Raw genomic sequence first — 27,884 nt, 5'->3', positions numbered from 1 at the left:
ATCCTTTGCATAATTTATTCTCTTCCTGCTAGTCATCGGAAGAGGCAAAGAACTATTCAGGCCACTGAAGTTCTGCCTCCTAACCAGAGGAAATGGTACATTCAAGCTTGTCTTGGGAACCTTAAGGGCTAGAAACGTAGTGCTTAACAAAACCATACAACCTTGAAAGCTAAGGTGCTTGATGTGTGAATTCTGTGCCCATCACAAGTTTCTGCTCTAGCATGACTACAATTGACATGAGCATAACTACCTTGACACAATTACCACTGTCTGATGGTTTACAGTGAAATCATCAGGAACACCTTTTGTGAACTTTCAGCCTTATGGGAACCAGTTCCAGAGGTGGGATAGCATGGTAATTGACTGCATATATAGAACTGTTTCTTTACCATCCGTGGCAGTAGAGTAGCTTAGCATACAAAGCATCCTGGTGTTCTGCTCATGAGTTTATGTGATGAAAACAAAAAAACACAACCCAAAGTTAATTCCCTGGGCTAGCAGTTATTGCCAGCTCTAAAGATTTGGCAGTGGGATAAATGTTAAAAATTATCAAGGGGGGTAATGAAGCGTCGAATAAAAATAGGGTCCGGCACCTTTAAGGTGTCACAGCTACAATTCCAGGCCTGGGTTGGAAAACAGCTTGCCTTATCCCATTACACATAGCTTAGCTACAAAAGGGAAGCGTAATGCATGACAATAAGGTTGGATCTCAGCAAAGTTGGAGCCGTGCCATCGAAAGAAATACATGAATAAAAGGGAGCCTTTTTGCAGTGGAAAAGGGTGGGTGGGGGGAGTGGAGAGATTTTAGCAGCAGAGACAGCTTTGATCTAGCACATATACAAGTTTGCAAGGAGGGGAGGGTATGGCAAAGCATGTGTTCCTACCAAGTGTAAATCCACTTCACCCTGCCTTGTACACACACACACCCCTAACCCCTTTTCCTTTCTTCTAATCAAGGCCTCCTTTCTGTCTGTCTCTGTGTCTCTCTCTCCCCTGCCTGGCGTGCGAGGCTGTTTAAAGTTCATTTGCACACCCCTTTCCAGTCCAGTTCACACCAACATCTGACAAGCCCAAGTTTCTCATTTTCAGAGTAATCACTCCACTGCGCTAATTGCACATGCAAATATGCAAATTCGTATTAATTAATTACTATACTAATTAGTTCTGTGGTATTTGCGAGTAATAAATCATTCGATGGGAGCGAGGAAGCTGGAGACTTGCCCCATTTACACTTCGCATAAAATTTTAATAGGCGCTTGGGCTGATCCAGGACAACGGCGGCATCTTAAAGGGACAGAGGCCTTCTTCAGGAGTGGTACTTTTTAAAAAAAAATGTTGTTGATGATGTATTTATAACCACTTTTAAAATATATTGTAAGTCTTTTTTTAAAAAAGCTAGCAAGGGATTATGATGAAAGATGGAAGGACGACAGAATGACTATGAAACAGATTATAGGGAAGACGGAAGGAACTGAGAATGTTTAACCTAAAGAGAATAATACAGCACCTAGCATACCACATAAGAAATCCTATGCTAAATCAGATAAAAATTCTTTTTAGTCGAGTATTTTTGAATGAAATGAAATTCTATTCAGATATCATGACCAATAGCCATGAATACACCAATATTCCATGAAGCTGGCTTCCTTTCAAAAGCCATCTAAACTACAAGAAGGTCCAACCCTGTACTCAAATTGTAGGGGGAAAGCCCCACCTCTGACTCCCCCACCCGCCAGTTTTAGCCAAATCATCCCACCGCACACCCCTACTTGTCGACTTTAAAAACAGTGGCTGACGAGACTGGGCCTGTAATCTGAGCACTAGTCCAGTCCCAGGGAAGACGTCCTCACTGACACTTCCAGTATTACTTTAGCAGTTGTCACTCTGACTGCCAATGCGAAGGATACAGGGCAGGGATACACAACTCAAATACTCCACTGGGCCAGAACCAACCATGACTTGGTGTGTGGGGACCGAGGTAAATGTTCAGCACATTAATGATTGCATTAAATATTTAATATAAATGAAATGTGAGGCCCGGAGATGGGGCCAAGAGGGTCCGACCACTTGGGCCGATTAGGTCAGGTCCAGCCTCAGAGTTTCAGCCCAGGGTATTGGCTCTCCAGCTGTTACCTCACAACACGGTCGGGGCCTTTCTCTAGCCCTGGGCCTGGCTCCTTGGGCTCCCTCCTTGAGGGCCCATCTGGTTCTCATCATGGGAATGCCTGCCTTTATATAGCAGGGGAGTCTAGTGTATTATTCTCGTGAGAGTTCCTGGTCTCGCCAGAAATCTTGCAAGACTTCGAAGTCCAGCGAGCTATCCTGATGGGATCTCGCGAGGTGGAAGTCCCGCCTTGCGAGACTTAGTCATTTTCGTCATCGGATGGCAAAAGGACGTCCGGCCAAAGGGGGCCAGACAAATTCTGTGTGTTTGGACACGCCGGCTGTGTGGTTGCCCGAAAACAGAGGCAGGGTGCTCCTGAACAAAGTGGGCGGCAGAGGCGGGAGTTCCACAGTGGTTTCCTGCTGGTCTCTAACATGAAAGCAATTATTAGTTAACCACAGCATGGAGAGAGGAGGAGGCTGTTAGTAGCAACCTTTCCTCCTCCTTGGCCCCATGCACTTTCAAAGCTTAATTTTGAAAGGGGGCTGACCCCCCACCAGGGCCATGGGGCAAGGCAGCATTTTGCATCTCACCTCAGGCACTACAAAATTTGGGGCCCACCCCTGGGGCCAGCAAAGGAGTCCAGGGCGGTTGAATCCGGCCCCCAGGCCTTATGTTGTGCAGGCCTGATATAAGGGATTGCGCCATAGAGATGCCGAAGTGGAGCAGCCCCCTTATTCTTTATTCATAGCGTGCCATAGACTTTCAATGTAGATTTGGAAGTTCCAGCTATGTATTATTCTTAAGTCTGTACTACGCTGTTTGCCATCACTACAGCTTGTGACAACAAATTTTAGAAGACAAGTATGCATTGCGTGAAATATTTTCTTGTGTTAATCCTGAACTTACTGGCAATCTGTTTCATTGGAGGTCATGCTATTGCCTGCCTGCTGCCCTTTTCCTCTAAGTGCAGCACCTACTTTGTCTTCAGCCATGTTTTCAACTCTGCTGGCGGCTTCTGTAAATTCCAGAAAACAGAGAAAGCAAGATGGGCAGGAAGGTGTGTGTGTGTGGGGGGGGAGCACTTGGCAGTTGCCTGGCAACCACACTGCCTTCCATTCTCAACCCAGATGCTGCAGAGCAAATCTGGCCCTTCCAACTAGCAGCAATGTGAATGTACTCGATCACGACAGCAATGAATGGACCACTGAGAGACCTTAAAGGCCAAGTGGAAGACAGATCATCCTGGAGAGAATCTAACTATGTGGTCGCTAAGAGTCGACACTGACTTGAGGGCACTGAATCAATCAATCAAAGGGGGAGAGAGGAAGGAACAGAAGAAAGAACTTGGTAGTTGCATAGCAACCACTGACAGTATTCATCCAGGGGCGGATTAAGCTTTTTGCCACCCATAGGCAGAAACTGCCCTTTTACCTTTCTTTTTGTTTTTAGGGGACATAGGGGGCATGGCCCCTGAGGCACGGTCACCCGGGTTCTTTGAACCCCCCACATGCAATGTTGGCTCCACCACTGCAGGTATACCTCGTTACTCATGGGGGTTCCTACCTACTACCGTGAGTAACGAAACCCTGAGTAATGAGGCATTGTGCCTATGTAAAAACAGGGGTTTGGTTCCAGAATGGGGGGAAATAGTGAAAAAACAGCAAAAAAAAAAAGGAGGTAAAAAACAGTGATTTCAGGAGAAAATAACTGAAAGTATTTACAGTATTGTGCTCCACGGGGGTCTCCATGTGTTGAGGAATGACCCCCCAAACCATGAAAAAACTTGGGGGGTGGAAATCTTTTTCCCCTGAGAAGAGCCACAAAATAGCTCCATTCCTTACAATGGCGGCCGGAAATTATCTCTGTGATCATTAATGGCCTTCTAGTAACCACGGACATGTGCATTTTAACCCTTTCATATCCACAGATAGTGAAGTTGGGTGTCTTTTTACCACCCGTGGATATGCGAAACTGCAAATAGCAGCTCCGCGTATAATGAGATTTGCCTGTAGTAATAGTAGTACATCTCTTTCTTTCTAAGCTTTTCCCACTGCTGCCAAGTTTCTTCTCATTTCTACAAAAGAGAACAGGTGGAGGTACTTTGGTAGTTGTTTGGCAGCCTCCTGAATTCCTCCTGAATTCAAAAGCTGTGGTGCAACTAGCCCTATTCACACATTATGTTCAATACATGTACAATCTGTGTGCAGTGTACACCTGTACAGATTTGTACACATGTTCTGTTATTCTCATATTACATTCAACACATGTACAGTAGTACACTTCATATCTGTACCCTGCAACTGAAGGGAGCTGTGCCCAGGTTCACTTTTAAAATGTATAGTCATTCACACAAAAACATGTTCATGTGTAGAGACACTTCCATGCACATACAACATGATGTTCGAATAGGGCTACTGTGTGTGTGCATGTGTGTGATTCCTGGCAATAGTGTCTCTTAGGTGGTTTGCCATCTTTTTGGATTCTCTTCTCCTGGTAGCCAGATATTTCTCCCTCTCACATGCACATGTACACACATAGACACACCATGCTTGCTTCAGCCCTGGAGTGTAGGAGCCCTGTTGAAGCGACAACAGCACAAGAGACAAAGATTTAACTGCATGAACCAAGGCCTCAACCAGAGCGATGGGTTCTTGTCTCATTATAAAACCTGATGGAAGAAATTCAGACTTATACTTTAAGATGAAGATAAGTATTTCCTTTAAAATTCAAATTACTGCCTTTTAAGAGAGGACTGTAGTCAGTAAAAGTGCATGCAAGGATCTTTTGTAATAAACAAGTGGAGATCTAATACAGCTTTGAAACTGAATGACACACAATGTGGAGGAAGGTACACAGACAGAGATGTGTGCATTTGGCTGCATGGTGGGAGTTTCCTGAACAGGCTGTGCCTGAAAATCTCATACGTGTTAGGAGAACTAGCACCCTAACCCTAGCACAGGGAAGAGTCTCATAAGAACATTACACACATACAGACTGACTAACATTCAGACAGGTTCAGTCTAGTTCATCATTCTATCTGGACAGCTCTAGAAATTCACAAACAGCGCATAAAAGCGACAGTCCTCCTCTGCTGATTGTCCCCAGCAGCTGGTATTTCAGCGCTATCCTGCTCCTGAATAGGGAGATTCCATTTAGCTGTTATGGGTAGCATAGATCTATTTCTTGTGAATATGCCAAATCCCCATTCATCTCATTGAGGCCCACATCAGAAACAATGGCAAACCGTGGGTCCAACAACGATCGCAATCTGAAGTCTGGGAGCTGGCAAATGGGGAGGAACTGGCTGCGGGGGCTTCCTCCAACCCTGGAAGGACAGCCCATGCCAGCCAATGGGCTGGCAGCCCGCGGGAGGAGCTACTTCCAGTTTGAGGTGAGAGCCCAATCTGGGTGGAATGGAGGAGGGAATGGACCCTCAGATGGATGAGTGGTACAAACCTAGAGTTCATTCCCAGGCTTGGGGGCAAAATCGGAACCACGGTTGGGTCTGGGAACCATGTTTCTGATAATTAGGACATCACAGGGGGCAAACCGAAGGTGAGTTCACCTCCAGTTTGGCGTGATGTCCACTCTGGGTCCACCACTTATCTCTTAGTCTAACTTACGTCATAGAGTTGTTGTGAGGATAAACATAACAATGTACAATGCTCTGGTCTCCTTGGAGGAAGAGCAGGATATAAATGTAAAGATAGATAGATAGATAGATAGATAGATAGATAGATAGATAGATAGATAGATAGATAGATAGATAGACCTTGTGATCTACACAGGTAGTCAGGTGAACTTAAATCAATTTAGCCATTTTACTGGCTGATCTTTCTTTTCTACTCCTGTGAAATAGAGCATCTTGACTAGAAACTAGATGTTCAGATCTCTAGTTGTCCCGAGTCATTATGGTATTCAAAGGCTGGTTACCTTTTCGTGTCCCTTCTGCTCTTCTAAGTTTCCAGAAACAGTTTCTGCATCTGTTTCCAGGTAGTCCTGCATATTCTTCTCACGATGTGAGTCATTCATTCATTCATTCATTCGTTCATTCATTCATTCGTTCATTCATTCATTCATTCATTCATTTATCATATTTATTTACTGCCTGATATGTGTATATCTAGGTGATGTACACAAATTTAAAACACCACATGAAGCCGTTGGGTTTCATTCCAGATCCAACAACTATGTTGCTGCTGTATTTGTGTAACTGTGAGTTAGGAACATGGGAAGCTGTAGGGGAAGAATGGCAGTTCAGTCCCCAAATAGCAGAGCAAAACCAGTTTGGGGAGAATTCAGCCAAGCAAGAGGTCTGGAAACAGTTCTTTAGTACTGAAGAACTACAAGGATTTATTTAAAGAAAAGGTTACAAACGAATGTGAAAAAGGCTGTAGCTTAATTTCAGCAGTAGCTCATGGCTGAAGAGAGAGACCAAAACAAACAGCCATCTCTCGGGAGAGAAAAAAATGGAGACTAACACTGGAAGAACAAAGAAAGAAGGAGTCCAGCACTTTTATCCATGACCCTAAAAAACCGCAATGGTCACTATGAGAAATTGCAGCTGAGAGCTGATGCTGCCAGGGTCCTAGCTCCATCAGAAGCTGCCTTTATACCTTTGGTCCATCTAGCGCAGTATTGTCTACATTGACTGGCAGTGGCTCTCCAAGGCTTTAGGCAGGAGTCTCTCCCACCCCTACCTGGAGATGCCAGGGATTGAAGCTGGAACTTTCTGCATGCAAAGCAGATGTTTTACCACTGAACTATGGCCCCATCCCCAAATAGCTTACAGCAGACAGTGCTCACATGAAGTCACCCATCGAAACACAAACCAGGGCAGACCTTGCTTAACAAGGGGAACAATTCATGCTCTATACTGCAAGACCAGCTCTCCTCCCCCTGGTGCCTGAGAGGGACTCTTGTGGGACCTGGCCCTTCTGCCCCTATGAGACTTGTTTATGGGTGTAGATTTGGAAAACAATATTCACCAATGCATCTATATATTTAATCCCCGTAAACGTGCCTCTGTGGGGATGCGTCCCGGCAATCTGAGCACCCTGCCTCTGTTTTCGGGCAGCGGAGCGGAGGGACGCACCTGATTGGCTGAGGCACATCTGTGGTGGAGGACAGAGGCGGTGGCGGGCCTTGCCGGGCCATGGAGGCCAGGGTGGCGGCGGGCCCGGCCCAGCCACAGAGGCCGCTGGCAGCCCAGCCGGACACTGGGGCGGGGGGGAGAGAGGTTGCCAGCAGCGGGCCCGGCCTGAACGCAGAGGCTGGCGGCGGCGGGCCCGGATGCCAGGTGGTGGCGGGCCTGGCCGTGCCAGCAGCACTCGGCCGGGCCGGAGACTTGGGCGGGGGGAGAGAGGTGGCGGATCTGGCCCGGCGAGGAGTCCAGGCGAGGAGGAGGAGGCGGCCCGGCCAGAGACTGGGGTGGGGGGGAGAGAGGTTGCCGGCCCCCCAAAACGCACAAATAAATAATTGAAGAGAATATTTTGGAGAATTATTTTATCCATTCTCTTCAATGCACTGGCGAATATTAGTTTCCAAGTCTAGGACACCTTCTCTCCTGCCCCAAATAGTGAAAGGCACTGCACATAGCTGCACATGGGACAATGTTATAGAACATAGGAAGCTGTCATATACTGAGTCAGACCATTGGTCCATCTACTGTAGCTCAGTATTGTCTTCACAGACTGGCAGCAGCTTCTCCAAGGTTGCAGAGAGGAATCTCTCTCACCCTATCTTGGAGATGCCAGGGAGGGAACTTGGAGCCTAGATGCTCTTCCCAGAGCAGATCCATCCCCGAAAGGGAATATCTTACAGTGCTCACACTTCTAGTCTCCCATTCATATGCAACCAGGGTGGACCCTGCTTAGCTAAGGGGACAAGTCATGCTTGCTACCACAAGACCAGCTCTCCTCCCACAATGAGCTCACGTGTCCAGTGACTGCCCATCCTGAAGCTAGTGCTGTAACTTTGGCTGCCTGTACTGATACTGTTATAAGTTGGCATTTATTACTACCATTGGTTTTTTAAGAATTGATCTCCTCGGAGCTTGCAGTATTCCATCTCCCTTCACTAGGAGGAATCTGGTATCCCTCTACTGGGTAGCCATAGGAGATGGTGGCTAAGTTTCCCCACTTCTCCCATTCTGACCCATCAGCCTCTCTTGGCCTGAAGTCATGATGGCATATTGCCCCCTGTTTCCATCTCACTTTGGGGAATTCTGCAGGCTTTTAATTGTCCTAAGTGTGGATTAATTAAGCAGCAATAAACACAAAGCCATGCATTATTGATGGGGAGGAGGGGAAGGAGAGGAGAGTTCAGGTTGGTGCAAATATAATTAGAGACAAACCTCCAGGTGCCCATTGTTAAATTACAAAACTGCCTTTTTTGTCTGATACATGTAGCCAACTACATTGGAGCATTGACGTGTCCTCTAGGACTGGGCTTCTCAGCCTTGGGTTCTCAGGTGGTGTTGGACTACAATTCCCATCAAAAGCCATAGCTGCTGGGGATGATGGGAGTTGTAGTTGGGGATCCAAGATTGGGGATCCATGCTCTAGGAGACCACACTTGACTTGGGCCAATACAACCAAGCCAATGTGTCAAGATGCAAGTTGAGACATTCCTGCATTGCAGCTTGGACTATCATTCCTTGATTTTCAGGACCACCAATCAGCCCAGGACTGGCCATCACTAAGCCAAGGCAAAGAGTGGCTATGGGCAGCAGATTCCCTAGGGAGAGCCACTGGCCTGCTTCCAGGCTCCATCTCTAGGCATCCTCTCTAATAAAACGCTTGGTGTCCGTCCATGGACGGACACCAAGCGTGCGTTCGTGCCTCACCTGTTCTGGGCATGCACGGAGCGCATGCCCAGAACAGAGCTGGGAGACACGACCGCCAGCACCCGGCGGCCATCTTGGGCGGCCAGAAGCGGCCGCCCCGAAGAAGCCGGATAAGCGCCGGCGGGGAACACTGGCAGAGGCGGCGGCGCGGCCCAGGCCTAGCCGCGCCGCCGAAGCTGGGCGGGGGGAAGAGGCGGCGGGAGAAGCCGGCTGAGGCGGTGGCAGAGCCGCCGCCGAGGCCTGTCGGAGCCGGGAGGGAGGGAGGAAAAAATGCAGCCGCGGCCAACGCCGCCGACCTACCACCCTCCCTCCCAACTGCTGAACCCACCTTACCCCGGCCTGTGTCAGTCGGGCGCAGATAGACCTTAAATTCAGAGGCAGAGAGGAGCTCGCAAGCAGAGCTCCTCTCTGTGCAAAGCCTCTTCCCCAAATGGCGTTTTGGGCGCAAAGGACGCCTACTGCGTCCTTTACGTCCATGCTGCCAGTTCTGGCACAGCCTTTGCACAGAGAGGAGCTCTATTTGCAAGCTCCTCTCTGCCTCTGAAATTAAGGATTATCTTCTCCCGACTGACACGGGCCGGGGTAAGGTGGGCTCGGCAGTTGGGAGGGAGGGTGGTAGGTCGGCGGCATCGGCCGCGGCTGCATTTTTAAAAAGGATTTCTAGGGCCACCGCTCCACCCCCGGTCCCGGCCTCAGAAAAGTATTAAAAAACAAAACAAAAAAACAAAACCCTAAAAGGCGTGAGAGAAAGCTAGTGCCCGTTATCATAACGGGCTTAAAAAATACTAGTCATTTAATAATAATACATCACATTTTTAAAAGTTCAAAGCACTTCATGTGCATTATCCTGATGTATCCTTTTACTGTAAAGGTAAAGTGTGCCGTAGTCGATATACTGTAAAGGTAGATTCGTATTATTACCCCCATATTGCAGATGGGAACTGAGCTTGAGCAGTTTGCCTAAGGCAGGGGTAGACAGACGTCACATTTGTGAGATCTACTTTGTTCTTTCCTATAATCCTGAGATCCACCCATTGCAGCCCATTTTAAAATGGTGGCTACTACTACTACAAATATTTATACACCGCTTTTCAACAAAAGTCCCCAAAGTGGTATAGATAGATAGATAGATAGATAGATAGATAGATAGATAGATAGATAGATAGATAGATAGAAAATGGCTCCCTGTCCCCAGAGGTCTCACAATCTAAAAAAAAGAAACATAAGAAAGAGCCCAGCAGCAGCCATTAGTAGGATGCTGTGCTGGGGAATGGATAGGCTCAGAGATAGAGCCAATTACCAGCTGTACCCCATGAGCATACACTGTGATAACCTGCAATCAGAAGAAGTATAAATCTGCATCTGAGTTACTACAGATCAAGGAATAAGGATTTGAAGACAGAACTCTAGAACCACTCAGCAGAGTCACACAAAGAGGTCAAAGGCCAATTAAGCCTCCTATTTTACAATTGAGGAAGATGAAGTCTGGAGAGAGGTGATCAGCATAGGGTCAGCAATGGCTTTTTTTTTTTTTAATTAAGCTTGCAATTATACACGATTGGGAATCAGAAACCCTTGTCCATCTTCTGCAGATCTCCCAAGGATCTGCCAGTAGATTCTAAACTACCTTCTGCCATCCTCTGGAGTAGGGCAAGGGATCATTAAGATTTCAGTTCAGAATGGTCACCTTAAGTGGCACAGCAGGGAAATGCTTGACTAAGAAGCCGAAGGTTGCCGGTTTGAATCCCTGCTGCTACTATATCGGGCAACAGCAATATAGGAAGATGCTGAAAGGCATCATCTCATACTATGTGGGAGGAGGTAATGGTAAACCCCTCCTGCATTCTACCAAAGAAAACCACAGGGCTCTGTGAGCACCAGGTGTCGAAATCGACTTGACGGCACACTTTACTTTGCAGTAGCCAACATCTATATAATTAATTCCTGTAGAGGGTATGCGTGGGGATGTGGCAAGCTCCTCCTCCGCTGCAGCCGCGACCAGTGGCGGGCCCAGAGGGGGCGACACGTGCAAGGGTGGGAGGGAGGAGTGCGTGTCAGGAGGCGGTTGGGGCAGCGGGCAAGAGAATGACGGGCAGTGGGAGGACGACGGGCAGCGGGCGAAGCCCCACCACCCTGAGGAGGAGGACAGTGAGACGGAGGGAGGTGACTGCGCTGCCCTGAGGAGGAGGGTGAGAGGATGATGGGCGGCAGGAGGAGGATGGGTGGTGGGCAAAGCCTCGCCACCCTGAGGAGGAGGACGGTGAGGCAGAGGGAGGTGGTGGCGGGACGGCCTGGGGGGGGACGGCTGGGCCCAACTAGAGGTGCAGATGCTTTGCGCCCAGGCCCAATAGTTTTATTTTTAAAATCCTGCCCTGTTCCGTTGTTCAGAATAACGTTAGGAAGAACAAAAGATTGGGGTGATGCCTACACAGAATCTGGTGATAAATGCGACAGGCAGAGCTGCATGGAATCTGACCACTAACTTGTTGCAGTTATACATTTGCTTTGATGAAGTCCAAATATTATATGCATTCCTGATAACAGCTTGACAGGATGAGACAACAATAAAACACCCCTTTTCAATAGTGATATTTTAATCAAAAGAATTATATTGAAATCTTAGCAATCATCTGTAGAATCCAAGGGAAAGAGTTGTGGTATGCAAGGATAAGGTATTATGTACAGAGAGATAAGTGCAGACTGCTTTTCCGTGTTCTTGCTGCTGGCTGTTTGTTAGCCACGCCTCTGCTCCAGAACTGGAATACAAGAAACTGAAGCCCCATTCAAAAGCTGGCCTGGATCAAGGAATGGATTAACAAAAAACATCACAGCATCCAGTGCAGATATGGACCTGGGGTGTTGCAACTTCTTTGCGTCCTCATATAAATTAGAGTGAATCTCAGAAAGTATTCAAATGGTATTATAGTATTCTTGGCATCTGGGTCACATGGGCTGGGAGATGGCTTATGGAGACTATATGAAGAGACTCTAGTAAAGCTTTAGCTCAGTTTGGTAGTGAGGGAGCTTCTCAGAGCTTGGGGAGACAAGCTCAGGGCTTGCACAGGTCCCCCAGGGCTTGGGAGCTTTCTTGAGCTGTGTCCTGTGGGCAGACTTAGGGCTGCAGTTACCTGGAACTTTAAAAGTGAGCCTTGGAGAGTTTTGTTTGTTTGTTTGTTTTTGCACAGATCAGTATGAGTTGTGATTAGTGTCCAAGATTTTGTTGTGAAACAGCAACAAACTTTGGTATGCATGCAGTTTCCTCAGATCTGCGACAAAATATTCTCTTTCAATCGAGCACACACCTTGTGACACAAAACAAAAATTCATGACATTTCTGCTGAGCTTTAGGACTCTGCACTGACCAACACATGTAGCAGAATGAGATGACAGAGAGTCCTGAGATGGTAAAAGAGGACTGTGCTACATCAATGTCTATATGGGGAGCCAGTAGCGGAGCCAGACTGCGAGCAGCCCGTGTCCAGCCGCCGCCGCATCCCTGCTCACCCCGCCCCCCACATCTGACGTCAGACATGGGGGCTAGCCACGCCCCCATGTCAGGCGTCAGACACGGGGGGCGTGGCCTGGCTCCTGAGCGGGGCCGCGTGTTAGAGCCAGGCCGGTGCTTCATTCACAGCGCAGCCAGGAGCAGCTCTTCCCTGCCTTAAAGGCAGGGGGAGAGCCACTTCTGGCCATGCTGCGAACGCAGCGTTGGCTGTCCAACTCTCGAACAGGGCCGCACAGCCCCATTTGGGAGCTAGAGCCAGGCCGGTGCTGCATTTGCAGCGCAGCCAGGAGCAGCTCTTCCCTGCCTAAAGGTAGGGAAGAACAACTCCTGGCCACGCTGCGAATGCAGCACCAGCCATTTAACTCCTGAATGGGGCCCCGCAGCCCCACTCGGAAGTTAAATCAGCACACACACACACACACACACACACACACCCGCATCTGACGTCAGATGCGGGGTGTGTGCGGGCCGCAAGGCATGGCCCCTGAGGGGTGGCGGCCCGGGTTCTTTGAACCTGTTCGCCCAATGGTGGCTCTGCCCCGTAGTGAGCACCAATTTTGAATACCTCCCTCCGCCACTGGCCTGCCCACTGGAGCAGCAGAGAACAAGTCTTTGCCCTTTTCTATGTCCACTGTGCTGCCTCCCATCACAAGAGAGTGGGAGAAGGAAGATGAGTTTGGTCAGCCAGGAGATTGGAATAAAGAATGGTTATCAGCAAGGTGTAGAAGTCTCCCAGAAGCAGGAAAAGGAAAAGAAAGTGAATGTACACCTTCAAAGATAGCACATTCTCCTGCCGAACACTTGCAAATGCATAAGATAACAAAGAAGGATCACAATAGGAAATGTAATTCAAAACCCTGGAAATGCCATGGGAAGCAACTCTGAGGGCCCACAGGTTCCATTCCTGCCAATTTCTGCGGGAAATGAAACCACTAATAAAGAGACCTTAAGCCTATGGAGATTGTGGGGTTAGATTCCTTGGGCATTAGAAGTGGCTAAAAATGTAGGGAGGGGGCAGAAATATGTGTAGAAAAGCATAGTAGGGGTGTGCACGGAAGCGAACCAGTTAGCCACAAACCAGGCCAGTTGGACTGGCCCAATCGCAGACCGGACCGACCTTCAAGAAAGGGGGCCGGTCTGTGATTGATCCGAATCAAGCCTGGTTTGAGGCAAACCTATTGGCGGTTCATGCTGCTATGCATAGGGGAATCCAGTGAAGATTCCCCTTTGCTTGTAAAGGGGAATTCTTTAAAAAGGGCTTGCTGGGGGTGGGGGTCTGCGAGAGGCACCTGTAAAAGTAAATGCTAAAGTGCTTACTGGCGGTGGTACTGAGCAGCGGCACTCCCCCCAGCCAGCAGCCTTTGCAGCTTCGCAGCTCCACACTTGGAGGCCATTTGCATGGTCATGCATGCCAGGTGAGTGTGGTGCACAGGACCGCCACCGGTAAGCACCTTAGCATTTACTTTTACTAATAAGTGCCTCTTGCTGCTGCCACTCTGGCCCCATCCTCACCAGCAAGCCCTTTAAAAAGAATTCCCCTTTACAAGCAAAGGGGAATCCTCACCAGGCCGGCTGGTCAGTTCGATCAAACCAGTTCGCGAACCCGTGTGGTTAGGTTCGAATTTGGTTTGAATTTGGACTGAACCATGCAAAATGCTCCATGCACACCCCTACCTTGTTCTCCCAGTCTCCAGGTCTTCAGGAATGTCCCCCCACCCACCCATCCTCTTATTATTTGTTGGAAATATCTTTTTTTTATATAAAAAAGAGCCACAAAATGGCTTTGCACTTCAAAGTGGTGGCTGAAAATGACATTGGAAGTCATTTCTAGCCACTCAGGAACTGTGGATATGCAAAAATTGTCTATATTTCATGCCACAGATAAAGAAACTTGGTCTCTTAGACCCATCCATGGATACATGAAACCGCGACCCGCAAATCTGCGGATAACAAGGGTCTCCTGTATTTTACAACAAAATGCAGTTTCATTGAAGAGAATGCTGATCTTTCAGTAAACATTTTGTAACCCCTGAAATCACTGCTTTTGCTCCAAAAAAACAAACCCCATGAAAATTTGGCACTGCACGATTCGTTATGTGGCGACATATTAAGGCAATAAATAAGATAAAATAAATAAATAATGTGGGATTGTCACAAAGGATACACTGAGCAGGGTACAGCGGCTAATCGTGGCTCTCTGACGACTGTATCTTTATGATACATACGTTTTCTAGCGTTTGACTAATTCACACGTTACATTGTTAAGGGTAGATTAAAAATATTTTAGTGAACATAGTAATGTATGAATCTGGCCTTTGAGCAGCACCAATGAGATTCCCGAGTGGCCTCCTGTCCAGACTCTGATATACCACATGAATCATCTTCAGATCAGTACCTGAGCTAATGATCTCTGAGAACTTTGGGAAGCAGCGAGACATTCATTTGCTCATTTAGCCTGTGCTAAATTTAGGGGAGAGCTCATCAGGGCCGGTGGCAGCACCATAAAAAAAAATTGAGGGACGCACAGAAGAGGGGCAGAATGCATTTCTGGGTGGGAGAGCTGCATCCCACATGTTAGATTTCTGAAATAGAAATGGGGGACAACTGAGGGACAACTACTTTTCTGAGGGGATGCTTGCCCATTCTTGCCCCCGCTCCGGAGCCACCCTTGACTGGGCTCAGCCCTGGCACCTGATTTCATTGCCGTGGATTATGTGCAGTGATAGAGGCTATTCACAGACACGAGCTGCCTGGGCGACTCCAGGCAACTCGTGTCTGGAGAGCTGGGAGCCCTCCGCTCCCTGCTTCTCCGGTCCTAGGTAGCCCAACTTTGCTACCCAGCTTTTAATGGAGGTAGAACAAACCAATGGTTCGTTCTACTTCAGTAGGCGAGCGTGTGTGCGACCACTGCTAAGTAGCTGGGCTTCTCCCCAGCCTGCTGCCATTTGGGGCAGCAAGTCAGCGGGGAGGAGTGGCCATGCAGAGTGGAGCAGCTGCTCAGCTGCTCAGCTGTTCGTGCGGGGCACACTGGGGTGTGGGAGGATTTCCGATCCCAGCTCGGGACTCTCCCACAACACTGTTCATGTGGACGGGCCGTGCAGCAGAGTGGGGGGGAGCAAGGGACAGATTGGGACGGGGGCATGACCTTATGTGACTTTGCCATTTGACAGGCTTTGAAGCCTGGGATGCGATGAGTCCAAGTGGACTAGGAAGAGAGAGGGGCTCCCTTGCCCTGAAAATGGAGGTCACCTCTCTCCATCAAAATAATTGTACAAAAAGTAGACCTGAGCCATTCCAGAATTCCTGGCTGGGGCTGCTTTTTAAACCCGACCCTGGTTACCATTGCTTTGCCATATGTTTCCATCCCAGCACTCTAATGGGGTGGCCCTGCCTGTGTTGCCATCTCAAAGGAATGTGCTTGTGAACATACATCTTCATCACTTCATTTTTGGAGAGCAGAGCACATAGTGCCCATCTTGCCACCCCATCCCCTTTCTCTCCTGATTGCCAGGAAGGGAGGAGCAAGTGTCAGACTGGGAAGAGGGCATGCCCCTGTGTGACTTTGCCATTTGACAGGCTTTGAAGCTTGGGATGGGATGTGGCGGCATCCCTTTTTGCTCGGCAACTGCTTTTTTGGATTGGAGACAGAGGGGGTGAGCGCTCGGAGTGGCGGCCAGCGAGAAACACCGCAGACATGGAGTGGGTGCTATCCCAGGCAGGTCTAGGCTGCCGTCTCTATGATTATGGCTCCAGAAAGCAAATGAAATCGCAGTCATGGTGCTGCCCACATTTGGACGCACCTAAAAACCTCAGGTTATGGAGGCAAAACTCACGGCAAACCAAAAGTTCAAATTGGAGTTTGGCGAGGCAAACTGCAGGTCTGCCGACAACAAATACGATGAATATTTATATAACGCTTTTCAACAGAAGTTCCCAAAGTGGTTTACATACATAAAAATAAATAAGCAAATAAAATGGCTCCCTGTCCCCAAAGGGCTTACAATTTAAAAAAAGAAACATAAGTTAGACACCAGCAACAGCCACTGGAGAGATGCTGTACTGGGGATGCATTTGCTATGGAACTGCGGTTGCATGCATTCGGACATAACAGAGTTCCAACCTCTGCTCCGTTGACCTCCGGTCTTGCATTATGTGTGAATGTGGCTTATACCCCTCCAGACTGTAGGGGAAGGCTCACAAGATGAAATACTTTCTCGCAGAAAATATTTCCACACATAGAAAACTGGCATGTAGAGAGGAGGCTGGGCTAATTCTTTCTCCCTGTCAAACTTTTTTTTTTTAGATGCAGGGAATGCTTTTGTATGGAAGAGCATTCAGTGGTGTGGAATGAGTCATCACCTGCAGTCTGATGTGGTACAGCCTAGACACAGCTTTATCACTTCTGTGACAGCCAGGTCTGTAACCCAAAGAGCTGTAATCCATTGAGAAATTCTCCTCCACAAGGGCCACTGAAATGAACTGGAGCTGTGCAAGAGCACCGTGCTGCTGCTGGGTATTCAATTCAAGTTTCAGGGCATATCATAGCAAACCAACCTGTATTCGAGTTATCAGTGATATGGTCAAAGCTGAAACAGTCGCGATATTGGTCATTGGTCTTTGCTGCCCAGGACTTAATCTGAGCCAGCTCTTTCAGCCCCCATTCATCTGGGGTTAAGCAGAATGGTTTTCAGTGCAGAGAGGGTGCCTCCATATCAGGTTAGAGCTCAATTTTGTCTTGATTTCTTCTTATTTTAGCAATCAAGCACTGCGATGACCTGATTCATGAATGGATTTCGATGAAAAAAGCAAGAGAGGGCAGTCAGGGCCAGTTGCTTTCATTTTAGTCCGTCTCTCTTATAACCCTCCATTTTCTAAAGGAGATTGTCCAATTCTGGAGGAGCAAATTCCATAACCATAACTAGAGAACAGGAGGGGAGGGGGCTGGAGAGGAAGCCATATGTGTGCCCAAGAAAGAAGCCGGGTTTTTAAAAAGGCAGCTCAATTAATCTGTTCCCATCCTGGCTCCCAGAGTGGCCTTCTTCTGAGCTAAGGGGTAGTGGAATTGGCAGCTGTTCGCTATTTATTAACCAGTCATGGTTAAATTGGTTTATAAATTAACAGATGTTTTAACTTTAGTCTTTCTTCGGGGACTGGAGGCTGCAAACTGGTTGGTGATTGTAAGTCAAGCATCAGGTTGGGACTATGGGAGGAGAAGGATGCATGGAGGGAGGCCTCTGCCCTGGCTCCTTTCCGTAAGCCCTCGCCCATGGGGAGAGCTGTCCACGGGCAGCAGCACGGCGGGAGTGTGGCAAGCCAGCGACGCTGCTCTGGGTAGACAGGCTGGACATCAGGCATCATTAACTTCCCCCTGATTCTCATGTCTTCATCAGCTCGTGTGGTGCGGTGGAAAAAAGAGTGCTCAGTGCTGGCCTGAGATGTGGGAGGCCCAGGTTCAAATCCCCGCAGAGCCAGAGGGCTCCACTGGGTGGCCCTAGTGAATTTGCTGTCTCAGGCAGAGTTGTTAACCAGCCAGTCTTTTACTGGCCGGTCCTACCAGTAAAACTACTTTTACCACTACAAATATGTATATATCACTCTTCAACCAAATGTTCTCAAAGCAGTTTGCATAGAAAAATAGATAATACATAAATAAGGTAGGTAGGTAGAAATAATATGGCTCCGTGCCCCCAAAGGTCTCACAATCTAAATAGAAACATAACAGAAACAGATACCAGCAACAGCCACTGGAGGGATGCTGTGCCGGGGTTGGATAGGGCCAGTTGCTCTCCCCCTGCTAAATATAAAAGAATCGCCACATTAAAAGGTGCCTCTTTGCTCAGTTAGCAGGGGTCAACTGGATGGAATCTGTTGGGATCAGACTGGATGGAACCAGGAGGGCCTCAAAAACAATTTCAGATTCTCCTGGCTGCCCACATCACACACCAGATATCATCCTAACTTGTCTCCCAGCACAGGTGTGGCCAAGCTGAGGCTCTCCAGCTGCTGGACTACAAAACCCATCATCTCCAAGCACAGTTTTTGGTCCAGAGTCTATTCTGACTTCCATTTAGCCCACAGGATTCTGTCTGATCTTGCACAGGCTCCTACTGCCTAATCCCCCCACTGACCCACCCAAAAGCTGAGTATCTTGGAAACCAAAAGGCACACTTGCTCTCAGTGGCCAATACACAAGCCTAAAGATGGCACACAAGCCTAAAGTGACAGAAGGCATCGGGGCGCTATGGCTATGGATGTGGAAACAATGGTGTGGCTGTTGCTAACTGGCAGCTGCGTAAGGCGTGTTTCCACCTCTCCCCACTTGTTTGCAGCAAATGTGGGTGGGGGGAACCGCAGGAACACTGTTTGCACAGCCACTGGTTGGCAACAGCAGCGCTGTTGCTTCCATGTCTGCAGCAGTGGCGCCCCAATGCCTTCTGTCACCACTAGGCTTGTGTCGCATGTTGGCCACTATACCCACAATGCTTGCACATCATCTGTTTTTCTTTCGTTTTTGTATCGGTTTTATCATGGAAATGCAAACTTGCATGCACAGATATCAAATGCAATGTAGTATCACTGGGAACCAAGCAGTGCCCAAATGGTCCTGTGACCACGGTGATGGGTACTCACTAGATTTTTAAAAACCTGGTACTAAGGTAACTTAGGTTCTGCACAAAAAACAACCTGGATGCTATGTCTTGTATTAATTAGCGGATTAAGCAGATTTGCATAATGTTGGTTTCCTCCCACCATTTCGCCTGTTTTTCCAAGTCATGGAGAGGAGCAAGGAAGTAGATCTACATCAGTCATCACTTTATTGTATGTAGCCACTGGCCATCGCAATATCAAAATTACAATCAGGACAACCCTATACACGAGGCAACCAACAATTAGCATAAAATAATAATAAAACAAGCTCCCAACGGTGATTTTAGTTCTTAAACTAAACTAACCATCTGGTGGGCCACTGTGTGAACATAGGAAGCTGCAATATCCTGAGTCAGACCATTGGTCTATCTAGCTCTGTATTGTCTTACAGTACTATACTAGCTCAGTATTGCCATACAGACTGGCAGCAGCTTCTCCAAGGTTGCAGGCTGGACTAGAAACAGGATGCTGGACTAGATGGGCCTTGAGCCTGATCCAGCAGGGCTGCTCTTATGTCCTTAAACAATAACAAGCAGTTAACAAATTGTTGTTTGTTAATAACCAGTTAACAAACAATTGACAGATCCGAACTGTTAAGATTTTGATGTGACAAGCCCACCGTTTCTTTGCAGCTTGTGCAAATAAGGCCAACATACAGGTAATATGTGGTTGCTTCTCATCTAGCAGGCCCACTACAATATCCTGTAAACTCTTGTCTGGATATTGCAGGAGAAAAGACAACAAACATTTCCTCCTTGGATCGGCATATAGGGGACAAAATAAACTACGAGGTCTTCCATTTCCATCCTGCCCAAAGGGTGCCTAAATATCTACCTTCCAGGTAATTGGTTGGCATCATCTAAAACCTGAGCTCAATGAAAGCTCTGCATATCTGGGGGTAGATTAGGGTTTGGAAATAAGAGGCGCATCTATTTGTAGACAGGACCAGTAAACAAGCCCTAAATGGTTTGTGATTAGGGAATCTGAAGCCCCTCCCTATATGTGGCCAAGAAGGCCTTTTTTGGTTGCAGCAACCAGCTTCTGGAACTTTCTCCCTTGGGAGGCCCCCCTCATCACTTCATTGATGGTTTTTGGGTGCATAGTCAAAATGTGTTTATTTCACCACCTTATGGCCCTCATGCTCTGCTCTCTGCTGTTTTCCAGTTTCTGCTTAATTACTTGACTATTTGCTGAGTTCCTCACCCCACCTCCAGTGTTTGATTTTTGTATTGTAACTATTTCAATGAATTTTTTTTTTTAAATTGTAAGCTGCTTTGGGGCCATATTTAGTCAAATAGTGGGATATAAACCTGATGATGATGATGATGATGATGATGATGATGATGATGATGATATTAAGGAGGAAGAGGAGGAAGTTTACTGAATGGGTGCCTCCCCAATCACTGGAAATCTTGCTCGACCTTGGTCAATGGCTATCTATATCTATAACCCTAAACCCTGCTAACTGGGCGAAGAGGCACCTTTTAGCACGGATTCTCTTTATTTAGCAGGGGGAGAGTAACTGGCCCTATCCACCCCCAGCACAGTACTTCCAGTGACTGTTGCTGGTGTCTATCTGATGTTTCTCTTTAGATGGTGAGCCCTATAGGGACAGGGGTCCATCTTATTTGTTGATTGTTTCTCTGTGTAAACCATCCTGAGCCATTTTTTTGAGGGGCGGTATAGGAATTGAATAAATAAATAAATAAATAAATCTATTAACCGTGTAGGAGAGAAATCAGGAACAAATGAAAAATCTGCCATTTGTCATATTTTTAGAAACCGGATGTTTACATTTTAATGTTCATAGCTTGCAAGAGTCCCCCTTTTTAGCCTACGTTCCAGTAGGCTTATGTGCTCACCTCTCTCTCTCTCTCTCTCTCTCTCTCTCTCTCTCTCTCTCTCTCTCGCCCTATCAACTTGGCAGTGCCTGGAACAATATGAAACAAATTCATATTGGGGACACCTCGCCAGCGTAATTTGTGATATCAACCACCCAAATTCAAGATGACGGATGCGTACATGTTTGGGGTGCAAGTGGGCTAACTTATGAACTGCCCCAGATGGTATAAAGATATGATAAATAAATACAATATTTTAAAATTTGTATTTTATACTTGTGGTTCTCAGTGCTTTGGGGAAACTACCTGCTTTCTAAGCAAGCCTCACTGGTCTTTTTCAAACTCTTTGTCCTCTCTCTGACATCACTCTCTGTGACATCACCTAACTGTCCTCTTAACTGTCAACTGCTCAGAAGTTTCTTGGGAGTCAATTTCTGCTCTTTCTGAAGCAGTTTCTGGGATCTGGGAGAGTAGCTGCTTCCTCTCTTCTCTGCTTTCCTCTGACAGGGTTAGCAGAACATTTATTCTCCAGATGCAGTTAAAGGCTTCAAGGACCCCAACGGGCAACTCCTGGGCACTTTCAGCATCCTGCCAGGGGAGTCGTGCTCATCATGATGGAAGGGGCTTCTTTTCTGTGCTGTGGCCCACTTCATCAAGTGGTGAGTTTCAAGGGAGCCCTGCCCTCCCTCTGTTCCCTTTGGAAGAGACTAAGGGGGTTTCTATAAAAATTTGCTTTATCTGCTAATAGCGGGACCCCTGTTAACCTGGCCTAGAGTTGCCTTTTAATGTTAAGACTCTTTTATTGGGCACATGGAGAGCAATTGTCCCTCTTCAGTCCAGCACAGTCCCCCTTCCAGGGTCTCCCTTATGTCAAAATCAGCCCTGCTGACTGGGCAAAGAGGTACCTTTGTGGGTAGTTTTCATATTTAGTGGTGGGGCAGGTTGGGGGGAAAGCAACTGTCCCTATTCAACACCTTGGCTGTTGATGGTGTCATGTGTGGGGGTGTAAAGTGTGCCATCGAGTTGGTTTCTTTGTGGTTGTCTTTGGTAGAATACAGGAGGTGTTTATCATTGCCATCCTCTGTGCAGTGTGAGATGATGCCTTTCAGCATCTTCCTATATCACTGCTGCCCAATCTAGGTGTTTCTCATAGTCTGCTCTATTAAGTGGCTACTGTGAGTCCTTCTTGTGGCACACAGTTTGGACTTCACCCCGCCCACTGAGCAAAGCACCACTTTGTAAAGTGGTGATTCTCTTCTATTTAGCAGGATGGGGAGCAACTGTCCCCTAATCAACCCAACATAGTATCCTTCTGGGGCTATTGCTGGTCTCTCTGCTGTGCTGCTGCATAGATTGTGTCCCAATTTCCTTCTGGACAGGGAACTCTCTTCTCATTCTTTTGGCAATGTAAATCACATTGAGAATCCTTTTTGGCTGAAAATAACCTATCAACATTTGTAATATTTGTGGATCATGAGTGTGACTGGAAAGAGTTACAAAGTCACACGGTCCCTCCTCCCTGCTCGTGTGCCAGGCTGCACATCACCCATTCCCGGGAACTGTGGGTTAACTGCTTACACAACTGTATGTATCTGTTTTTTCCTTCTATCTATAGAAAAAGAGGGACCAAAACAGGACCATGAAAGATTTGGGGGACAAGTGGTGTTTCCTTTGACCAACCTGGTGTAAGGTCAAGAGATGCATAAAGATAAAGCAGGATCCGGCAAGGAAAGAGTGGACTTTGAAAGAAGGTGTAGTAGTCAAGAAGAGAAGAGGTGTATCCGGGGAGGGGAGCGGGTACAAGAAAAAGAGACCCTAACTGGGTAACAGAAGGGAAAAGACATAGCTGGGTTGTGGGGTGGATGACAAGAGAAGAAAAGCCCACTGGGCAGGAACAGTCAGTGAGGGCTTGGGAGCAACCAAGCCAATGCAGATACTTGCTTAGGAGGGAACTTTACAGCTTCCTCAGAAGAACCACAAACAGCCATTTTCTCTGAGAAGAAGGGAGAATCTCCTTCCTCCTGCTGTAGCCTCCTGTCTTCCCTGATAGGTCAGAAAAGGTGCCAGATAAGATATTCTGTCTTCTGGTTATTTGGGGTCTACCTGACTCGGCGTCTTCTTCTTGATTCTGACCAGGAGCTCCTGGCAGCACTTGGGCCGAGCAGAAACTGGCACTTAACAGCTAGTGGGGTGGGCAGTTGGGCACCCATCCACCCAAAGACTACAAGAAAAAGCTTACAAAATAACATAAATCAATCCTGGAGACACCTGGGGAAAAGAGAGAGCCTGGCAGGTTGGGCAACCACAGCTTACAAAAACAAAAATTGCCCAAGCACACAGCAGCAGACAGCAAGGGGCTGCCAAAGGGGAAGGTGGGGAGAACTCTCAGCATCCTTGTTATCAAAGGCACTGAGGGCTGTTACATGTCAGAAGTGCGGGGGGGGGGAGCCACAAAGAAACAGAATTTAAACCCACAGCAGCACCCAGTTAAACCCACTACCACTAGGGCTGCTGGCACAATTTTTAAAATAATAGTAGAATAAGCAGTTGGTAAGGAAAATAAAAAGAGAGCAAGCCAGACACTGGCACAGTCTCTCTGCCACCACTCTCTGCTCTGCTGCAGTCTTCCTCCTCTGATATCCTCTAAGAGTGTGGCTCTCTCTGTCAAGCAGCCCCTTAAATACACTTGGAAACTCCCTCCTTTTGGCTCCCCCTCCCTCCCCCCCTCCCCCCAGCCAGTGGGAGCACAGTGGCCCCTGACGGCACTTGATTTTGTATGATGACAAGCCAACCAAGGAACAAGGAGCTCACAAGCCAATTGGAAGGCAATGCCAGAAAACCAACAGGAAAGGGGAAAACACTAAAACAGCCCTCCAAAATGGCACCCACAATCGCTGCTCGAAACAGCGAACCCACTTGCCGCAAAACCGGTTGGTTCTGGGTTGATCTCGAAGAAGACCCCTTTTTGTAGGGTGTTCTCTGGCGAGAATGAACTGCTTGAAATGCCCTGTTTCACAGCAAACCTTTCCCTAGGCGTTCTGAACATCCCTAGTTAAGGTTGAAAGTCATTAAGAAAATAAGTCTTTTAAGTAGCAGGTCCACAGATTTAATGCTGACAGTGGTGAGTGAGAGTCCTAGAAAGAGGGACAGTTTTCCCAGTGTCTAAGTACTGTAGACCTTTTCTGCTCCATCATTTCAGCTGATATGTTAAATTGTGTAAGTCTGTCCCTAATTGGTTGCTGTTTTGTTTTGGTATTTGGTTTTGGTTTTGTTTGAGAAACTGCTTAGATTGTAATCATGGCTAGTACCTAGATGTAATCAAATGCTTTCTCTGTTTTGTCATTTTCCTGCATATATGCCAGAAGGACCAGGCTGCCCATATACTACTTCCCTGCCCTGAGGAAAATCCCATGATCCACTTCAAAATGAAATTTGGCACCATTGAATAGCACTAGTTCAGAAATAAGAATGGTCTATATATTAACTTTGGTATTTCAGGAGACAATGATGACAGGCTGGCATTTCAGGAGGACCTCCCCCCTTCTGCAGCCAACCACGGAACTGTCCGGTACCCCCCCCTTCTGCAGCCGGCCCCGGGACAGTCCCGCACCCCCCTTCTGCAGCCGGCCCCGGGACAGTCCCGCACCCCCCTTCTGCAGCCGGCCCCGGGACAGTCCCGCACCCCCCTTCTGCAGCCGGCCCCGGGACAGTCCCGCACCCCCCTTCTGCAGCCGGCCCCGGGACAGTCCCGCACCCCCCTTCTGCAGCCGGCCCCGGGACAGTCCCGCACCCCCCCTTCTTCAGCCGGCCCCGGGACAGTCCCGCACCCCCCTTCTGCAGCCGGCCCCGGGACAGTCCCGCACCCCCCTTCTGCAGCCGGCCCCGGGACAGTCCCGCACCCCCCTTCTGCAGCCGGCCCCGGGACAGTCCCGCACCCCCCTTCTGCAGCCGGCCCCGGGACAGTCCCGCACCCCCCTTCTGCAGCCGGCCCCGGGACAGTCCCGCACCCCCCTTCTGCAGCCGGCCCCGGGCCTGTCCCGTACCCCCCTTCTGCAGCCGGAACCGGGGCTGTCCCGTACCCCCCTTCTGCAGCCGGAACCGGGGCTGTCCCGTACCCCCCTTCTGCAGCCGGAACCGGGGCTGTCCCGCACCCCCCTTCTGCAGCCGGAACCGGGGCTGTCCCGCACCCCCCTTCTGCAGCCGGAACCGGGGCTGTCCCGCACCCCCCTTCTGCAGCCGGAACCGGGGCTGTCCCGCACCCCCTTCTCCAGCCGGAACCGGGGCTGTCCCGCACCCCCTTATGCAGCTGGCCCCAGGACAGTGCTGCACCCCCACTTCTTCACCCCCCAGCCCGGCTCTGGGCCAGTCCTGCCTCCTTCCTGCAACTGGCCACAGTTTAATCCTGCCCCCCGCCCTTGATTTCCCTCAGGGTAGGGATTATATGGCTCGCCGAGAAACAAGAACTCCTGCAGAAGTAACTATAGCCAGTGAATGCAAGGGAAATGCAGGATCCCAGGAGGATGGGGCAGCTCTAGATGGAGCATCCCAGGAGTGGAAAATGCTGTTGAGATTAACGCTGTTTTACTCAAAGACTTGCCTCACGCCTGAACCAAGGTTAAAGTCAGTATCAGTTACTGGTTTTGTATTTTTGTTTTTGAATTGCTCAGCTCCTTTCCCCATTTGGGTGCAGATTCACGGTGAACCCGATTTGGGAATGGATCCTAAGAAGTCTTGGATGTGGGTGTGTCTAGAGACCAAAGGGGCTATGCAGAAGGGGTTGGCTGCATCCCAGTTCTAATTCTGTGGAGGGCTGGAGAAGACAAGAGCTGGACCAAGCCAGGATGGATGGGGAGCTTGGGAGGGGAGAGTACCAGTGGAGGTGGGGCAGACCTACTGGACTCCATAGGACACTGGTGTGCTGCCCTCCACTGCTTCCATTTATATATAAGCTGGGGGGTCTTAAGCTGATAGTAAGCCTTTCATTTCATATATATTTAAAATGTTTCTATCTTTTATATTCAAACTGCGCTTTGTTAGGACACTCTGGGGTGGTGTGCAGCCCATCGAACCCCTTGCAGGGTGAGGCGCATTCTTGTAATTCATTGCAGTAGATCCCAGTTATTAATTCCAAAGTGGGACTTCCTCCAGTTTCTAGGAAGATAAAGCACCCCATTCAGTGCCAGTGCAAGCACCTTTCCACTGCTGGGCACTTTCCAGATTACAGTTACAACCGCCGTAAAATGCTTCAGCTTGGGATCGAATTGACAACATAATGAAAGGGTGTTGCTCAAGTCCACCAGCAGGGGCAGCAGTCTTTTCTAGTTTGCCCCAAACTCCTTAAAATGGAAAAATACTGCAATCTTTTTACAATGTTGCAGGACTGTAATAAAGCAATAAAATCTGAAAGAAGGCATTGGAAATGTGAATGACACCTTGCTGATAGCACAGAGACTGTGATGTCAATGCCGGGGATGATAGAAGCTGTAGTCCAATCATCCCCAGCCACCATGTATTGTGGCAGGAGGTTATTGGAACTGTAGTCCCTACAACAGCAGCGGGGGTGATGGGAGTTGTAGTCCAATGACAGCTAGAGAGCCTCAGGTTGGCCACCCCTGCAATAATTGATATAGTCCACTGGTGCAGAACCATGTGCTTATGAAGAAAACCCAACACAATTTGGGCAGCAGCTCTTTGGCAGGGGGTTGGATAAAGACATCAACATGAAATCAAGGTAGTTGAAACTGAGGGTCATTGAGAAAATGACATTTAAGTCATAGCAGATCCGCCAATCTGAAGCTCACACTTGTTATCTTTGCCTTATCTCTCCATCCTACCAGCAAAGGAGCACTTCCCAGAATCCCACTTGGCATTGTTATTGAGGCAAGTGCAGAGGGCGACCTCAGCCAGATCAGTACACATCAACACTGACAAATCTCCCCTCATGGATGAAGGGAATTGTGGGCAGGAAGAGGTTGAGGAGATCAAGCCCGCACCAGATTCCCATTCCCTTTCTGGCTAGGTTCCCCAAAGCCTCAAGTCTATTCAAGGTGTTGGGAGAAGACCAAAGGATCCTTCTGTGTGGAAGGGAGGATACTTCTCCATTCAGAGGATTTTTGCCCTCACCTCTGAGGCAAAAACCACCCCCTTAACAGGGAGGCATGGTTGCACCGCAATGCTTCACCCCAGGAGTGGAAGCCACACCTTAGTTTACAGAACTCCTTTCAAACTAGTTTCTATAGTTGTGGCCTGAGTTTGCAACTCTTCTCTCTGCCCCATCTCTTGATTCGGAGCCTGGGTGCAAGACCACATCTTCTCCTAGCACTGCATGCAGTGTGGGGTGCTGGTTTTTTGGATCCATTCCCGGCAGGGTATAAGAAACAAGCCTGGGAAACACAGTGGACCATGCTGTGACGGCGTCCTTGGTAGGGATGTTCCTGAATCGGCACATTTGAACCAGGCGAATCGTTTCGGTGCCTCTCTAATGAGGTGCCAAAATGATGTGAGCACATCCCTTATCCTCGGTCCATAGGGCCATCCAGAGGGATGAGGACATGCTAATGAAAGCAGTCCCCAACCTCTGCTGGCTTTCTGCAGGAACACCTTGGCATCCGCTCACCCCACCGGGTGACAGTGTGGGATTAGCTGGCCGCCTTTTGGGGCCGAGTAGGAATTTTCCCCATCCACCCAGATTGGCCTGGAGGTGGCTGGTTTTTTGCCTACTCTACACTGTTGCACTGGTAGGGGTTTTTGATCTGGCCCATATTAGGAGCGGTGCCTTTAAATAGAGTAGCTCCTTGGTCACCAGCACCATGATGGCAGGTCAGAGGAGGGGATACGGTACTGCACCCTAGGGGTGGCAGCTCCACTGTGGCTTGGCTACATTGCAGCTCTCTGTTGAAACTAGGTTAATAAAGTTATCGCCCTAGTTTTAACCCA

General features: G+C 48.4%; 1 protein-coding gene across 6 annotated transcripts; it reads left to right on the top strand.

Moving 5' to 3' along the window:
* Nucleotides 1-1,738: 1,738 nt before the first annotated feature.
* LOC128330579 (cell surface glycoprotein 1-like) lies at nucleotides 1,739-27,884 on the top strand. 6 transcript variants are annotated; one of them, XM_053263658.1, is made up of 4 exons: nucleotides 1,739-1,978; nucleotides 16,763-16,874; nucleotides 21,456-21,607; nucleotides 22,564-27,884. In XM_053263658.1, exon 4 carries the CDS (start codon nucleotides 24,417-24,419, stop codon nucleotides 25,365-25,367), a length of 951 nt encoding a protein of 316 aa, XP_053119633.1. In that variant the 5' UTR covers nucleotides 1,739-1,978; nucleotides 16,763-16,874; nucleotides 21,456-21,607; nucleotides 22,564-24,416; the 3' UTR covers nucleotides 25,368-27,884. The 6 variants fall into 6 exon arrangements, with proteins under 6 accessions (XP_053119633.1, XP_053119634.1, XP_053119636.1 ...); XM_053263659.1 differs by lacking the exon at nucleotides 16,763-16,874; XM_053263661.1 differs by lacking the exons at nucleotides 1,739-1,978; nucleotides 16,763-16,874 and having other exon boundaries at nucleotides 21,360-21,607; nucleotides 22,564-22,699; nucleotides 24,311-27,884.

Source organism: Hemicordylus capensis, chromosome 6 (assembly GCF_027244095.1).
Source record: "Hemicordylus capensis ecotype Gifberg chromosome 6, rHemCap1.1.pri, whole genome shotgun sequence".
Classification (NCBI taxonomy): Eukaryota; Metazoa; Chordata; class Lepidosauria; order Squamata; family Cordylidae; genus Hemicordylus; species Hemicordylus capensis.
The sequence above is the reverse complement of the archived record's forward strand: the minus strand, read 5'-3'. Positions and strand labels throughout refer to the sequence as shown.

What these genes read in the sequence shown, in the direction of transcription:
- LOC128330579 (XM_053263659.1), top strand. Translation starts at nt 24,417, where the DNA reads ATGGTCTATATATTAACTTTGGTATTTCAGGAGACAATGATGACAGGC.